This window comes from Nerophis lumbriciformis, linkage group LG13 (assembly GCF_033978685.3).
Source record: "Nerophis lumbriciformis linkage group LG13, RoL_Nlum_v2.1, whole genome shotgun sequence".
Taxonomy (NCBI): Eukaryota; Metazoa; Chordata; class Actinopteri; order Syngnathiformes; family Syngnathidae; genus Nerophis; species Nerophis lumbriciformis.
The window spans coordinates 8,694,911-8,714,022 of NC_084560.2; the positions used below are offsets into that span (position 1 = coordinate 8,694,911).

At 41.2% G+C, this 19,112-nt stretch overlaps 1 protein-coding gene across 1 annotated transcript in view; it reads left to right on the forward strand.

Annotated features, from left to right (window-relative positions):
- The window catches only part of asmt (acetylserotonin O-methyltransferase), a 120,395-nt gene that overhangs the window by 42,450 nt on the left and 58,833 nt on the right, over positions 1-19,112 (forward strand). The window contains exon 6 of the mRNA XM_061971752.2: positions 7,325-7,443. Within this exon, the coding sequence (XP_061827736.1) occupies positions 7,325-7,443 (119 nt within the window). The remainder of the gene's footprint in view (positions 1-7,324; positions 7,444-19,112) is intronic.

Here is a 19,112-nt window from a genome sequence, read left to right on the forward strand (position 1 = left end):
ACCCCGCCTCGTCCGCTTTCGCCGCGGCCGGCGTCACGCGCAGCAAGTAAGCAGCTTACCTGCCCGCCACCCCCGTGGCCGGGGGCTCGTAACATGGGTCACTCCGCGCGCTCCGCCCGCGCAGCTTACCTGCTTGCTCGCAAAATGATTATTAGCATTCAGACAGGTTAAAATGTTGCTAAAACCATCACTTTTCTATCAGTCACAGTGACTTTTCAAAACAAAAATATTACAGCAAAAATCATATGGGTTGATTGACATGTTTATTCTGTAAGCTAACTTCAATAGTTTGAAATTATTTTGACAGTTAATGCCAGTTATCCTGTCAACCTTTCACAAGACTTCAATTTGTTAATTGAAAGTATAAATAGTATAAACACTTTTAACAGTATGTCGTGCTGTGAAATACAGCCGACAGGATGGCGCACCAAACACAAAGCAAGGCCATGCTGCAGGAGAACAATTAAGGACTTCTTTCATTTAAGGTTTGTGATAAACCATCAAACTCATTCGTTAAAAGGACTCTATAGTAATATAAAGCGAATTTTTCTGGACATTATCATGCAAGAAAAGTTTATTTTTGGGACCGCGATCACCGCGTAATGATTTTTAAAGGTTGCATTACAAACATGTAACTGTCCCATGTGATCAGCCAGTGCGATTGGAAGTCCATGCTCAATTATTGCCTCCGTAAATAAAACTTCGGCATTTATCACATCCAAAGAATCTGTTTGGGCGACGAAAAACGTTGAAAGTTTTCCACTTGTATCGCTAGCAACGGCATTAGACTTGTGTTTTTTTGTCCCAACGTGGTCTTTTACATCGCTAATTCCTCCGTGTCCGATTGAAAAATCTTGTCTGCACAAGGTGCAATTCGCTTAGTTTTCACCCTTTTTTAAATTTTTTTTATTAATATTAGATATATAACAACGGGCGGATGGCGGGCGGATGCAGTTCTGATCAAACGTTACATCGGGTGGATGGCGGATGGTTGACGACTTTCTGCCGCGGTTGCGGATGAAATAAATTGCCTATCCGCGCATCTCTAAGGGACGGATTCAAGTTGCACCAGTGGCCCAAAGATGCGAAAGTGGCAAGAAATTGGACAAAATTTGTTCAAAATACGAGGGTGTGGGGAAAGTCGACGAAATCTATGCTATGACAGAGATGGCAAGAATGTGTGGATATCCTGCGACACTCAAAGCAGATGCATTTCCAACGATAAAGTCAAAGAAATCTGCCGCCAGACCCCCATTGAATCTGCCGGAGTGTGTGAGCTATTCAGGGACAAAGGACCTCGCTAGCATGGCAAGAAATGGGGGCAGTTTGTTCCCGCAGACGAGCGAGCTAAACCCCCTGGATGTCTTGGCTCACACCGTCCCGAAGATGATCAAGAGAAGAATATCGACCCTAGCTTCCCTGGCCTGCTGACATCAACTCCAAAACTGGACAGATCAGCTTTCAGGAAAAGAGAGCGGATGAGGGTATGTCTACAGAATATATTAATTGATGAAAACTTTATTCATTACTCACGGTTTTACGTAAATTATTATACATAAACTGTGTTTACCAATAATTTAGCTTAAAAACATTTATTTTTTTCAATCATTCGAGTACATTCGGGTAGTCTTGTGTAATGCAGTATTTTGTGTCTATTTAGGTATGGTTAACCTGAGTGCTGATATCGTGGAAAAATATACCGTAATTTCCGAACTATAAGCCGCACCTGACTATAAGCCGCACCAGCTAAATTTAGTGGAAATTACAGATTGCTCCATATATAAGCCGCACCCGACTATAAGCCGCAGGCGTTTTGATGTGTAATCACCGTAGTATATAGGGGTTCCTGCTACCACGGAGGGGATTGTCGGGACAGAGATGACTGTTTGGGAACGCAAAGCGTCCCATTTATTAACAATAAATCTTTCAATCATTCAATCAAACTTTCACATCTTTGACATGGCGAACAGCATTCGTGCAGAGTACAAATAATACAACGGTGCAAAGTTGTATTAAAATTCGGCAGTCCCGCGGCCAGTCAGTCTTTAATCATTGTGTCATCGTCTTCCTCTTGCGTACTAAAACCACCAAAATCCTCTTCGTCGGTGTCGGAGAAGAACAGGTCCAAAATGGCGTCGTCAGCCACTCTCTCTCCTTTGTTCTCGCTCTCAAAACCTTCCGGCTGAGATACTAAAGAAGGGAGGCTATCTACTGAAGCGGAAGCTGTTTCACTTCATACTAGCCATCTGGCACAGGGAGGCCCTGCCTCAAGAATGGAAAGACAGCAACATCGTCACCATCTACAAGAGGAAAGGAGATAAATCATCTTGTGGAAATAGTCGGGGCATCTTCCTTCTCTCAGTGGCCGGCAAGGTACTTGCAAAGATTATGCTTTCTCGCCTTACATTTCTAACAGAGGGCATCCTCCCAGAGACACAGTGTGGCTTCAGAAAGAACCGAAGTACAGTAGACATGATCTTCGCTGCCCGTCAAATCCAGGAGAAATGCAGGGAACAAAACAAGGACCTCTACATTACCTTTATTGACCTCACCAAGGCCTTTGACACAGTTGACCGTGATTTGCTCTGGAGCATCCTCAGGAAGTTTGGTGCCCCCCCCCCAAGTTTCTCAGCATACTAAAACAGTTTCATTATGGTATGCAGGCCTGTGTACTTGTAGGCAGTGAGCAGTCCCCCTCTTTCCCCGTGAAAGTAGGGGTGAAGCAGGGGTGTGTACTGGCCCCAGCGATCTTCAATCTTTTCCTGGCAGCAGCCACACTCCTATTCCGCCAGTCCATCACGAAGGATAGTGGTGTCTCCATCGAGTTTCGCCTTGATGGGAGCCTATTCAACATCCGGCGCCTACAGGCAAAGACGAAGATGGCAGGCACCAACATCCAGGAGCTGCAATATGCAGAAGACTGCGCACTCCTCGCCCACACTCCTGATGCCATGCAGCATGCACTAGACACCATGTCATCAGTCTACTGCTCACTAGGTCTGGTGATCAACATTCAGAAAACAGAGGTTCTCATCCAGGAGAGGTCCCCATCCCCTACACCCCCTGTCTTTACCATCAGCGGCACACCCCTCAAGCTCGTTGAGCAGTTTTGCTACCTCGGCAGTATTCTGACCCCAACATGCCAGATCGATGATGACATCCAGGCTCGTATCAACTCAGCCTCCTCTGCCTTTGGAAGACTGCGCTCCCGGGTGTTTGAAAACAACCACCTTCGAACCTCAACGAAAGTGTCAGTCTACAGGGCGGTGTGTGTTTGAACTCTGCTGTATGGGTCGGAAGCCTGGACAATATACCGCAGACACATCCGCTGCCTTGATGCATTTAACATCAGATGTCTCCAACGCATTCTTGGCATCACATTGCAGGACCGAGTTCCTCATACGGACATCTTGCAGCGTACTGAGTCCATAAGTATAGAGGCCACCCTGGCACAGCGACAACTCCGGTGGGTTGGTCACACCATCCGGATGCCAGGACACCGATTGCCTCGTCAGATGCTTTATGGTCAGCTCCTTTCAGCCAGCAGAAAGCCCGGAGGACAAAAGCTGCGGTACAAAAGACCAACTGAAAGGGATATTGAAGAGGTGCAACATCAAACCCCACGAACTTGAGACAGCTGCAGCCAATCGATCGCTGTGGCGTTCGCTGTGCCATGATGGGGTCATGTATCTGGAGGAGTGTCGGAACCAACACCGGAGGGATCAGCGGAGGCGAAGACACCACCCTGTAGTTCCAGAACCATCCCAGCCCCCTGATCCAGGCCTGACATGTCCCCACTGTGGCAGGACTGTGGTTCCAGGATCGGACTTCATAGTCATATGGAGTGGCATCGTCGCCAGCAACGATAGCCACCGACCAGAACAACAAAATGGAAGCTACGTCATCTTCGACTACGATGGACCGCCTAAGCAAGCAAGCATACGTATACATACATATGTGTGTATATATATATGTATGTATATGTATGTATGTATGTATGTATATATGTATATATATATATATATATATATATCACGCCGGATAGTCGAACCTCGGATTCAGGAGGAACAGTGTGGTTTTCGTCCTGGTCGTGGAACTGTGGACCAGCTCTATACTCTCGGCAGGGTCCTTGAGGGTGCATGGGAGTTTGCTCAACCAGTCTACATGTGCTTTGTGGACTTGGAGAAGGCATCCGACCGTGTACCCCGGGAAGTCCTGTGGGGAGTGCTCAGAGAGTATGGGGTAACGGACTGTCTTATTGTGGCGGTCCGCTCCCTGTATAATCAGTGTCAGAGCTTGTTCCGCATTGCCGGCAGTAAGTCGGACCCGTTTCCAGTGAGGGTTGGACTCCGCCAGGGCTGCCCTTTGTCACCGATTCTGTTCATAACCTTTATGGACAGAATTTCTAGGCGCAGTCAGGGCGTTGAGGGTATCTGGTTTGGTGGCTGCAGGATTAGGTCTCTGCTTTTTGCAGATGATGTGGTCCTGATGGCTTCATCTGGCCAGGATCTTCAGCTCTCACTGGATCGGTTCGCAGCTGAGTGTGAAGCGACTGGGATGGGAATCAGCACCTCCAAATCCGAGTCCATGGTTCTCGCCCGGAAAAGGGTGGAGTGCCATCTCCGGGTTGGGGAGGAGATCTTGCCCCAAGTGGAGGAGTTCAAGTACCTCGGAGTCTTGTTCACGAGTGAGGGAAGAGTGGATCGTGAGATCGACAGGCGGATCGGTGCTGCGTCTTCAGTAATGCGGACGCTGTATCGATCCGTTGTGGTGAAGAAGGAGCTGAACCAGAAGGCAAAGCTCTCGATTTACCGGTCGATCTACGTTCCCATCCTCACCTATGGTCATGAGCTTTGGGTCATGACCAAAAGGACAAGATCACGGGTACAAGCGGCCGAAATGAGTTTCCTCCCCCGGGTGGCGGGGCTCTCCCTTAGAGATAGGGTGAGAAGCTCTGTCATCCGGGAGGAGCTCAAAGTAAAGCCGCTGCTCCTCCACATCGAGAGGAGCCAGATGAGGTGGTTCGGGCATCTGGTCACCCGAACGCCTCCCTCGGGAGGTGTTTCCGGCACGTCCGACCGGTAGGAGGCCACGGGGAAGACCCAGGACACGTTGGAAAGACTATGTCTCCCGGCTGGCCTGGGAACGCCTCGGGATCCCCCGGGAGGAGCTGGACGAAGTGGCTGGGGAGAGGGAAGTCTGGGCTTCCCTGCTTAGGCTGCTGCCCCCGCGACCCGACCTCGGATAAGCGGAAGAAGATGGATGGATGGATGGATGGATATCTGTCAATCAATCAATGTTTACTTATATAGCCCTAAATCACGAGTGTCTCAAAGGGCTGCCCACATCAGGGCAAGAAAAAACTCAACACAAAAACTCAACCCGCAGTCAGGTGTGGAGCAGCACTTTTATTGTGAAGACAGGAAGTGTGCCGTGGCTCTTCACACTTTTGACGGCAGGTGTTTGGCGAGAGCATCTGTGTTGAAATAAAAAGTGCTTCTCCAGCCAGCGTCATCTCACCGGACGTCAGTCATGTGACGTCATGGTGAAGACTGATGAATCATCATTTTTAAAGGCCTACCTATTGAGCAGTAGCTGGGATGGAGCTAATACTGTGTTACACCATGAGAACAAGTGTTACGTTTGTTGCTAATCAGATGGTGCTAATCCCCTCCAGCATGTTGTGTCAACGCTGATCTTCAAACAGGACCTCAGGCCGCCTCAATCATACACAGGAAAGAGGGGACGGCGGGTGTTGTCGTTGGGCAGGACGTTGTGGTCAAAAGTTGCCACAGGAAAGGCCACAGCTGCCGGTTTGTGGCCGTCAGAGCTGCCATGTTCCAACACTGAGTCCTAGTTCAGTGTTTTTCAACCACTGTGCCGTGGCACACTAGTGTGCCGTGAGATACAGTCTGGTGTGCCGTGGGAGATTGTCTAATTTCACCTATTTGGGTTAAAAATATTTTTTGCAAAGCAGTAATTGTAGTCTGCAAATGATGTGTTGTTGTTGAGTGTCGGTGTTGTCTAGAGCTCGGCAGAGTAACCGTGTAATACTCTTCCATATCAGTAGGTGGCAGCAGGTAGCTAATTGCTTTGTAGATGTCGGAAACAGCGGGAGGCAGTGTGCAGGTAAAATTGTGTCTAATGCTTAAACTAAAAATAAACAAAAGGTGAGTGCCCCTAAGAAAAGGCATTGAAGCTTAGGGAAGGCTACGCAGAACAAAACTAAAACTGAACCGGCTACAAAGTAAACAAAAACAGAATGCTGGATGACAGCAAAGACTTACTGTGGAGCAAAGAGGGTGTCCACAATGTACATCCGAACATGACGTGACAATCAACAATGTCCCCACGAAGCAGGATAAAAACAACTGAAATATTCTTGATTGGTAAAACATGCGGGAAATATCGCTCAAAGGAAGACATGAAACTGCTACAGGAAAATACCAAAAAAAACCCCAAAAAAAACACCAAAATAGGAGCGCAAGACAAGAACTAAAACACTACACACAGAAAAGAAGTCAAAATAAGTCAGGGTGTGATGTGACAGGTGGTGACAGTACACCTACTTTGAGACAAGAGCTATAGTGATGCATGCTTGGTTATGGTTTAAAGTCATATCCTCAACCTCCAACCTCCGAGGACAAAGCTACGAACAATGGGAGACCGGGCTTTCTGCTCCGCCGCTCCCAGTCTGTGGAACGCTCTCCCTGACCACCTGAGGGCACCACAGACTGTGGATGCTTTTAAAAAAGGCTTAAAAACCCTTCTTTAAAAAAAAAAAAAAAAAAAAGCCTTTTTTTTTTTTAGATATATGCGTACTAGTTCTAGCTATTAGGCTGTTCTAGTTTTTATTTGTATTATCTTTTTTTATTTTGTTTTATTTATTTATTTAAACACTGTAGCACTTTGAGGTTGTTTGCTCAATATAAAGTGATTTTTACAAATAAAATCTATTATTATTATTATTATCCAACAATTGTAACAACTTTTTACTGTCAACTGAGTTTAGTTTTTTAATGATTTCTGCTGATGGTGTGCCTCAGCATTTTTTTCAACGCAAAAACTGTGCCTTGGCTCAAAAAAGGTTGAAGAACACATGAGTCCTAGTTCTTCTGGAGGTCACTGTGTCACACTGAGTTTGCTGCACTCCAGTCTGGACACTTTCATGTTACGCAATACGAGTCGCTCCGATGTGTGTGTGTGTGTGTGTTTATTGTGCAGCAAGTAGCGCCTTCGGTGACGGCAAACAAAAACAAGTTGTTGGCTGGGATGCGACGACACAAGAGGAGTGAAAAGAGGTTCTACTTCTGTGTGTGTTTAGGTCCGACCAGGAGATGGTGAAGTTCATGCAGCTCATGAACTCCATTTGGAACGTCTGTGGCCGAGATGTGGTCACGGCCTTTGACCTTTCACCTTTTAAGGTCATCTGTGACCTTGGAGGTAAGGACGAACCTTTAATTGAGTGGTTCTTAACCATAGGCCGAGTCTTGGGCGCCCCCGGAAAAATATGTTTCTCAGCTGTGGTCCGTATGTGCTGCAGCAGTACTCTGTTGTAATACACTTTTCCACCACTTGTGGCAGTAATGACAACATCAAACAGAAGAATTCTGCTGCTAAAGTAAAAAAAAAAGTTTCTTAAGCACAAAAATTACGGCTAAAGTGGTTAAGCTGTGTTTTCATTTACACTTTAACTTTATGACATGACATATATGTTATTGTGTATTAATTATTTAGTTTAGCACTACACAATTGCATGGCAATTTATTTTTCATCAGTTATTTAGTCGGTTATGACCTATTTTTTAATCCGCCTGACCTGAGTCTAAAGTTTGTGTGTTAAACAAATAATAATCTTTGTGATGAACACACAGTTATATATATATATATATATACATATATATATGTGTGTGTATATATATATATATATATATATATATATATATATATATATATATATATATATATATATATATATGTGTGTGTGTGTGTATGTATATATATATATAGATGTGTGTGTGTATATATATATATATATATATATATATATATATATATATATATATATATATATGTGTGTATGTGTATATATATATAGATGTGTGTGTGTGTATATATATATATATATATATATATATATATATATATATAAGTGTGTATGTATATATATGTATATATATATATACAGAGCCGGCCCAAGGCATAAGCGTACTAAGCGCTTGCTTAGGGCCCCGCAGCCACCAGGGGGCCCCCAAAAGCAATTAACAAAAAATTCTTATTTTTTATTTTTTGCATGTAGGAGTCTGACTGATGATTTCTAAATGATCAAAGATATATTATTGTACAAAAACACAATTTTAGGTCAACATTTTTGCACATTGCTGTTTCAGGTTTTTGTTACCAAAAATAATAAAGTGAATCAGAATCAGCTTTATTGTCCAGTTATGTTTAACACACATGGAATTTAACTTCAGTAGACTGCGCTCTCTTTGTACAAAGTAAACATTAAATATGAACAATTAACTAAAAATATAAACTAGTAATAGACTAATATGTACAAGACTGATGAGACAAGATGACACTTTTACTGTAAATACAAAGCTTTATCACTTGGACTGTTCAACCCCAGGCCACTCTTGTAGCTGAATGTTTTCTACATTTTAAGATTAGGAACCATATGTGGTACTCTGGACATCATTCGTTCATTCATTGGTATTATTTATGTTCTTAACTGGGCCACCCCCATATCTTTATAAATGACATGTCATTTGTAAAGACATGCCAGGCTGACAATAGGATCATGTAAACAACACTGCCAGAGCCGCAATGAGTTTATATATTATTTATATATTATTGGCAGAAATAGAGGGCCCCAAAATCAAATTTTGCTAAGGGCCCCATGGAGGCTTGGGCCGGCACTGTATATATATATATGTACGTATATATATATATATATATATATATATATATATGTGTGTATATATATATATATGTATATATATGTGTATATATGTATATATATATATATATATGTATAAGTGTATATATGTAGATGTATGTGTGTATATATATATATGTATATATGTGTGTATATATATATATATATATATATATATATATATATATGTGTGTATATATATATATATTTTTACAGTATATGCACATATATATACAGGTAAAAGCCAGTAAATTAGAATATTTTGAAAAACTTGATTTATTTCAGTAATTGCATTCAAAAGGTGTAACTTGTACATTATATGTATTCATTGCACACAGACTGATGCATTCAAATGTTTATTTCATTTAATTTTGATGATTTGACGTGGCAACAAATGAAAATCCAAAATTCCGTGTGTCACAAAATTAGAATATTACTTAAGGCTAATACAAAAAAGGGATTTTTAGAAATGTTGGCCAACTGAAAAGTATGAAAATGAAAAATATGAGCATGTACAATACTCAATACTTGGTTGGAGCTCCTTTTGCCTCAATTACTGCGTTAATGCGGCGTGGCATGGAGTCGATGAGTTTCTGGCACTGCTCAGGTGTTATGAGAGCCCAGGTTGCTCTGATAGTGGCCTTCAACTCTTCTGCGTTTTTGGGTCTGGCATTCTGCATCTTCCTTTTCACAATACCCCACAGATTTTCTATGGGGCTAAGGTCAGGGGAGTTGGCGGGCCAATTTAGAACAGAAATACCATGGTCCGTAAACCAGGCACGGGTAGATTTTGCGCTGTGTGCAGGCGCCAAGTCCTGTTGGAACTTGAAATCTCCATCTCCATAGAGCAGGTCAGCAGCAGGAAGCATGAAGTGCTCTAAAACTTGCTGGTAGACGGCTGCGTTGACCCTGGATCTCAGGAAACAGAGTGGACCGACACCAGCAGATGACATGGCACCCCAAACCATCACTGATGGTGGAAACTTTACACTAGACTTCAGGCAACGTGGATCCTGTGCCTCTCCTGTCTTCCTCCAGACTCTGGGACCTCGATTTCCAAAGGAAATGCAAAATTTGCATGGTTGGGTGATGGTTTGGGGTGCCATGTCATCTGCTGGTGTCGGTCCACTCTGTTTCCTGAGATCCAGGGTCAACGCAGCCGTCTACCAGCAAGTTTTAGAGCACTTCATGCTTCCTGCTGCTGACCTGCTCTATGGAGATGGAGATTTCAAGTTCCAACAGGACTTGGCGCCTGCACACAGCGCAAAATCTACCCGTGCCTGGTTTACGGACCATGGTATTTCTGTTCTAAATTGGCCCGCCAACTCCCCTGACCTTAGCCCCATAGAAAATCTGTGGGGTATTGTGAAAAGGAAGATGCAGAATGCCAGACCCAAAAACGCAGAAGAGTTGAAGGCCACTATCAGAGCAACCTGGGCTCTCATAACACCTGAGCAGTGCCAGAAACTCATCGACTCCATGCCACGCCGCATTAACGCAGTAATTGAGGCAAAAGGAGCTCCAACCAAGTATTGAGTATTGTACATGCTCATATTTTTCATTTTCATACTTTTCAGTTGGCCAACATTTCTAAAAATCCCTTTTTTGTATTAGCCTTAAGTAATATTCTAATTTTGTGACACACGGAATTTTGGATTTTCATTTGTTGCCACTTCAAATCATCAAAATTAAATGAAATAAATATTTGAATGCATCAGTCTGTGTGCAATGAATAAATATAATGTACAAGTTACACCTTTTGAATGCAATTACTGAAATAAATCAAGTTTTTCAAAATATTCTAATTTACTGGCTTTTACCTGTGTATATATATATATGCACATTTGTACATATGTATATATCTGCGGCTAATATATGTAAACAATATTTTTTTCTTCCAAAGTATGGTAGGTGTGGCTTAAATATTGGTGTGCTTATTGGCCAGGTACTTTATTCGACAGTATCTCCTCTGAGCTTCTTTTCAGTCAAACACACCATCAGCAGCTATTCCATCTTTGTCACGGATAAATGTCCGCCGTTTCAATGGTATTTTGACGTTTTTGGCTGACGTGGGACTCTTGCTGCTCGCTTTGACACGCTCTAACTCCAAGTTAGCCACACAATAGGTTCATGTTTTTGATGATTTCTTTCTTTAATTCAATAAACACCATCCCCTTCTTCTTCTCAGCACTGTTCCTTCACACCCACTTTCTTTGCAACCATGCTGGGCAATCAACGTTATGTTGATCTCTAGCTATAAGCTAATATTTGCGAGTAAGACCAGATGTTGTAGGCGGATCTTACAGGGTTCATTTGCCACGCTAACCAATAGCGGGGATGTTTGGAACTCAAGTTTTTCCTTGTGCTTATCCCAAAACACTCTTAAGTCGAGGTACCAGTGTATATGACAGGGCATACACTATATTGCCAAAAGTATTTGGCCACCCATCCAAATGATGAGAATCAGGTGTATCAAATCAAGCACTTAGGCATGGAGACTGTTTCTACAAACATTTGTGAAAGAATGGGCCGCTTTCAGTGATTTCCAGCATGGAACTGTCATAGGACCTAACCTAACCTGTGCAACAAATCCAGTTGTGAAATTTCCTCTCTCCGAAATATTCCAAAGTCAACTTTATTATAAGAAGAGTGAAGAGTTTGGGAACAACAGCAACTCAGCCACCAAGTGGTAGGCCACGTAAACTGACAGTGAGGGGTCAGCGGATACTGAAGCGCATAGTGCAAAGACTTTCTGCACAGTCAGTTGCTACAGAGCTCCAAACTTCATGTGACCTTCCAATTAGCCCACGTACAGTACGCAGAGAGTTTTATGGAATGGGTTTCCATGGCTGAGCAGCTGCATCTAAGCCATACATCACCAAGTCCAATGCAAAGCGTGGGATGCAGTGGTGTAAAGCACGTCGCCACTGGACTCTAGAGTCTGGGTTTGGAGGTTGCCAGGAGAACGCTACATTTCCGACTGCATTGTGCCGAGTGTGACATTTGGTGGAGGAGGAATTATGGTGTGGGTTTGGTTTTTCCAGGAGTTGGGCTTGGCGCCTTAGTTCCAGTGAAAGGCACTTTCATCAATAAATCAATCAATCAATGTTTATTTATATAGCCCTAAATCACAAGTGTCTCAAAGGGCTGCACAAGCCACAACAACATATTCGGTTCAGATCCCACATCAAAAACCGCTCTAGGGCGACCGGTGCAATGGACGTTGAGTGGGTTTAGCATAATATTGTGAGAGTCTAGTCCATAGTGGATCTAACATAATAGTGAGAATCCAGTCCATAGTGGATCTAGCATAATAGTGTGAGAGTCCAGTCCATAGTGGATCTAACATAATAGTGAGAGTCCAGTCCATAGTGGATCTAGCATAATAGTGTGAGAGTCCAGTCCATAGTGGATCTAACATAATAGTGAGAGTCCAGTCCATAGTGGATCTAACATAATAGTGAGAGTCCAGTCCATAGTGGATCTAACATAATAGTGAGAGTCCAGACCATAGTGGATCTAACATAATAGTAAGAGTCCAGTCCATAGTGGATCAAACATAATAGTGAGAGTCCAGTCCATAGTGGATCTAACATAATAGTGAGAGTCCAGTCCATAGTGGATCTAACATAATAGTGAGAGTCCAGTCCATAGTGGATCTAACATAATAGTGAGAGTCCAGTCCATAGTGGATCCAACATAATAGTGTGAGAGTCCAGTCCATAGTGGATCTAACATAATAGTAAGAGTCCAGTCCATAGTGGATCTAACATAATAGTGAGAGTCCAGTCCATAGTGGATCTAACATAATAGTAAGAGTCCAGTCCATAGTGGATCAAACATAATAGTGAGAGTCCAGTCCATAGTGGATCTAACATAATAGTGAGAGTCCAGTCCATAGTGGATCTAACATAATAGTGAGAGTCCAGACCATAGTGGATCTAACATAATAGTAAGAGTCCAGTCCATAGTGGATCTAACATAATAGTAAGAGTCCAGTCCATAGTGGATCAAACATAATAGTGAGAGTCCAATCCATAGTGGATCTAACATAATAGTGAGAGTCCAGTCCATAGTGGATCTAACATAATAGTGAGAGTCCAGTCCATAGTGGATCTAACATAATAGTGAGAGTCCAGACCATAGTGGATCTAACATAATAGTAAGAGTCCAGTCCATAGTGGATCAAACATAATAGTGAGAGTCCAGTCCATAGTGGATCAAACATAATAGTGAGAGTCCAGTCCATAGTGGATCTAACATAATAGTGAGAGTCCAGTCCATAGTGGGGTCAGCAGGAGACCATCTTGAGCAGAGATGTCCCCAACCGATGCACAGGCGTGCGGTCTACCCCGGGTCCCGACTCTAGACAGCCAGCACTTCATCCATGGCCACCGGACCTGTGGGGTAGAGCAGCAAAGAAAATAAACGGCAGATCAACTGGTCTAAAAGGGGGTCTATTTAAAGGCTAGAGTATAGAAATGAGTTTTAAGATGGGACTTAAATGCTTTTACTTTCAACTTTTTTTTTACTACATCCCTCAACTTTGAATGCTTCAGGACACCAAAACATTTTGGACAATTCCATGGGATGGCACTTCAAGTTCATATGTGAGTCAAGGCAGGCGGCCAAATACTTTTGGCAATATAGTGTCATTCTGACAATGTTTCAGATATATTTGACTCAGTGAAGCATTTTATTGTCCTTACGTGTGCAGTAGAACATTGTAGCAATCTGCAAATAGAATATCAAACTTACTTTTTACGTCTGACAATCCCAGTATTATCTCGTCAAGGCAGGATCAGTGGCCTAGTGGTTAGAGTGTCCGCCCTGAGAGTTCAAACCCCGGCCGAGTCATACCAAAGACTATACAAATGGGATCCATTACCTCCCTGCTTGGCACTCAGCATCAAGGGTTGGAATTGGGGGTTAAATCACCAAAAAATGATTCCTGGGCGTGACCACCGCTGCTACTCACTGCTCCCCTCACCTCCCAGGGGGTGATCACGGGTGATGGGTCAATAGAGGATAATTTCGCCACACCTAGTGTGTGTGTGACAATCATTGCTACTTTAACTTTCATCATGTAAAAGCAGCTTTTATTGTGAAAGAACCCAGTGCTGACACCGCATGTGGCCACAGAGGGGCGCTGTGACGCCACTAAAAGAGGACATCCCCTTTGCACGTCTTCTCTCCTTTCCTCTTCTGGGCCTTCACGTTTTTGCATAAGCAGCTTCTGCAGCGAGTGGAAGTGTGCAGACCACAGGGGTGTGGAGGGCGTGACCACACCTTAAGGGGTCACCTGCACACACCTGCTGTCTGTCCCAACTTTGTTCTTCGCTCCCATTCTGCGTCTTCTAGGTGATGAATGCTCCTTACAGTTTCATTTAACCTGCTTTTGCTCTCACTTTCGTTGGCCCAGTCGCAGGAAATAACGCTCCTTTAGGTCAGTGTTTTTCAACTACTGTGCCGCGGCATGAGATACAGTCTGGTGTGCTGTGGGAGATGATCTAATTTCACCTATTTGTGTTAAAAATATTTTTTGCAAACCAGTAATTATAGTCTGCAAATGATGTGTTGTTGTTGAGTGTCGGTGCTGTCTAGAGCTTGGCAGAGTAACCCTGTAATACTCTTCCATATCAGTAGGTGGCAGCAGGTAGCTAATTGCTTTGTAGATGGACAGCGGGAGGCAGTGTGCAGGTAAAAAGGTGTCTAATGCCTAAACCAAAAATAAACAAAAGGTGAGTGCCCCTAAGAAAAGGCATTGAAGCTTAGGGAAGGCTATGCGGAACGAAACTAAAACTGAACTGGCTACAAAGTAAACAAAAACGGAATGCTGGACGACAGCAAAGACTTACTGTGGAGCAAAGACGGCGTCAATCAACAATGTCCCCACAAAGAAGGATAAAAACCACTGAAATATTCTTGGTTGCTAAAACCAAGTAGATGCGGGAAATATCGCTCAAAGGAAGACATGAAACTGCTACAGGAAAATACCAAAAAAAGAGAAAAAGCCAGCAAAATAGGAGCGCAAGACAAGAAGTAAAACACTACACACAGGAAAACAGCAAAAAAGTCCAAATAAGTCAGGGTGTGATGTGACAGGTGGTGACAGTACACCTACTTTGAGACAAGAGCTATATTGATGCATGCTTGGTTATGCTTTAAAGTCATATCCAACAATTGCGAGGACAACTTTTTACTGTCAACTTAGTTTTGTTTTTTAATGATTTCTGCTGGTGGTGTGCCTCTGGATTTTTTCAACGCAAAAAATGTGCCTTGGCTCAAAAAAGGTTGAAAAAAACTGCTCTAGGTTATGTAAAAAAAGCACACCTAATATTACCATTACCACCTTTTTCTACTCTTATTCTGGAAGGTAAATAGGTGTTTTGTCCTTTCATTTGAAATAAACTCACATTAAAAGGAACTACACTTAAAAAATAAAAATAAAAATTGTTCTTGTCTTACAATCTTTATGTAAGACAAGAACACATATGTTTTTCTTTTCTGTGCATTCTAACTCATAAAATATGGCAAGTAGGAGGTGGCTAACAATGCAGATATGGGACTGTACTTGTTGGAGCCTATCTATATTGTTTATTAATTAATTGTTTTGACAATTAAATCAAATAATGCCAATGATGATGATGATGAATTATTGGATGTTTTAGATTAATTATGATTGACTGATTGTTGTCAGCTGCTCACGATCCTCCTGGCGAGCCACTTCCTCCTCCTATGATTAAGAAGACAGGACAGCTGGGTGCTTTTTTTTGTCTGTCTATCATGTTGGAGGAGTGAGGAGTGAAACAGTTTATTTACCGCTAAATAAGTTATTTTGATTAATCCGAGAATATTTTTTGTTTGTGAAAATAAATGATAATCATTTTGAATCTAGAAATATCTCCGCGAGTGCTTATTAAGAAATGTAGTGAGTCATAGACCTCCTCCTCAGGACTACTCTGCTATCTTTATTTTTATTTTTTCCAACTTTTTTGAACGCAAGAGTAGACGTAACACTACTATTTCGTCCATAAAGTCCTCTAAAAAACCCCCACTAACAATACTCCATTTACATGTCGTGACCTGGTTATTTACCAAATACCGTATTTTCCGAAGTATAGAGCGCACCGGGATATAAGCCACGCCCACTAAATTTGAGAAGAAAACATGTTTTCCCATATATTAGTCGCATATATATATATATATATATATATATATATATATATATATATATATATATATATATATACCGATACGAAATATTCTGTTAATGTTTATTTAATTAATTGTCTCCAAACAGTGTCTGTAACAAGGCAGTAAAACAGCTGATCAAACAAAACAGAAGTCATCATCATGGACCCACCAGCTGCGTAATTTACTGAGGAACTTGTGAAACCAAAACAATACAAAAAGAATGCCATTGTAAGTTAATAATACCAACACAGACACTCGTAAAACTGTAAGCGTATTAGCTAAAGCTAACGATGCTAGTTTCATTACATTACGATAGCACGTACAAATAAGAAATGTAGTGAGTCATAGACCTCCTCCTCAGGACTACTCTGCTATCTTTATTTTTATTTTTTCCAACTTTTTTGAACGCAAGAGTAGACGTAACACTACTATTTCGTCCATAAAGTCCTCTAAAACCCCCCCCACTAACAATACTCCATTTACATGTCGTGACCTGGTTATTTACCAAATACCGTATTTTCCGGAGTATAGAGCGCACCGAGATATAAGCCACACTCACTAAATTTGAGAAGAAAACATATTTTCCCATATATTAGTTGCATATATATATATATATATATATATATATATATATATATATATATATATATATATATACCGATACAAAATATTCTGTAAATGTTTATTTAATTAATTTTCTCCAAACAGTGTCTGTAACAAGGCAGTAAAACGGCTGATCAAACAAAACAGAAGTCATCATCATGGACCCACTAGCTGCGTAATTTACTGAGGAACTTGTGAAACCAAAACAATACAAAAAGAATGCCATTGTAAGTTAATAATACCAACACAGACACTCTTAAAACTGTTAGCGTATTAGCTAAAGCTAACGATGCTAGTTTCATTACATTACGATAGCATGTACAAATATACATGAAAACACTCCTACAGACATCACACATGGGACGGTTTAGTGAGTAAGAATTGATTTAGTTATATTGTAAAACTTACAAACTTTGCTTGGAGTGATGAATTAGGAATCAATACGAGCAGAAACGCTATGGACGGCTGGAAGAAGAATGGCACTTCGGTTGAAAAACGGAAATAAAAAACAAACCATTACCCAAACCATTTACCATGAATTGATTAACGTGGACCCCGACTTAAACAAGTTGAACAACTTATTGGGGTGTTACCATTTAGTGGTCAATTGTACGGAATATGTACTGTACTGTGCAATCTACTAGTAAAAGTCTCAATCAATCAATCACCCGTAAATGGAAGGACACCTGCAGTGAGCAAATTCATCCACAAGATGGCAGCATAGCACCAACAAAACGCTTTCTATGTGTATTTGCTTTGTTGTTAATTATTTTATAGTGGCTGTTATTGGAGAAAGAAATCCACAAATGAGCCGCACAGTCTTATAAGCCACAGGGTTCAAAGTGTAGGAGTTTACGGTGTTGACGATGTTGTTATTATAAGCGCTGACGCAGACAAACTATTTTTAGCAGCATAGAGTGAAGTGAAGTGAAGTGAATTATATTTATATAGCGCTTTTCTCTAGTGACTCAAAGCGCTTTACATAGTGAAACCCAATATCTAAGTTACATTTAAACCAGTGTGGGTGGCACTGGGAGCAGGTGGGTAAAGTGTCTTGCCCAAGGACACAACGGCAGTGACTAGGATGGCGGAAGCGGGGATCGAACCTGCAACCCTCAAGTTGCTGGCACGGCCGCTCTACCAACCGAGCTATACCGCCCCACGCTAACTAGCTTATGCTGCTATATTGACATATTGAGCTGCTGCATCGCCTCTGAGTTTTTTTAATTTATTTTTTTTGTATTTTATTTAATTTTATTTTTTTTAATATATATATATATTTTTTAATTGTATTTTATTTTTTATTTTTTATTTATTTTATTTTTATACCTTGTAGCACTTTGAGATTTTAACAAATGTAAAGTGCGTTACAAATGTAATTCATTATTATTATTATTATTGAGTTGGTGAAAGTTAATTTTAGATTATGCTGCTATATTGACATATTGAGCTGCTGCATCGCCTCTGAGTTTTTATTTTTGTATTTTTTTTTGTATTTTATTTAATTAAATTTTTTTAAATATATATATATATATTTTTTTATTTTATTTTATTTTATTTATTTATTTATTTTATTTTTATACCTTGTAGCACTTTGAGATTTTAACAAATGTAAAGTGCGTAACAAATGTAATTCATTATTATTATTATTATTGAGTTGGTGAAAGTTAATTTTAGATTATCAATCATGCCTGGATAGTAGAAGGTTTTGGACATAATCTGACAAGTTGGTCAACTTGGACATCCAATTTAGACCCGGAGATGGTGGGAAAGACACACATTTATTTTTAACCCTTCGCAATGATTATGATGAATTGTTGATGTAAAGCGGAAGATATAAACACCCCCTCAGTCTTTATCCCAGTGAGAGCAGACATTGTACAGTAAGTGATTATTTGATTATGTTTGATTATCTTGTTTAGCACTTAGCAATACTGCTACATGATGCTTAGTGCTTGACTAAAGCTGCATCTGTTTAGCACACAGCTTCTAAAACTTGTAGATCATCCTCCTTATATTCAGGCTCAAAAATAGAAGTTTCTGGATCTTCATTTGTTCCAAAGGAGTCTTTGTTGTCTGTCATCTAGTCTGCCATGATTAGTAGTCTTGTTGTCGTTGAAGGGAAAGTGAACGTTGTGATGCGTCTGGGAAATTAATATGTAAAATGATCAAAATATATAAATATTACATGTTATTATGAATGTTACTAGATACTACATATATACTTACACTGTGTATATAACATCTCAATGGATGTTTTTGGATGTTTTTAGAGAGCTTTATAAGCAGAATAGAGCGACTCTGATTAGTTCCAATGTTAGCTGACTTTTGCTAGCATTTATTGATGACTTAGAATGCATCAAAAAGAAAAACAC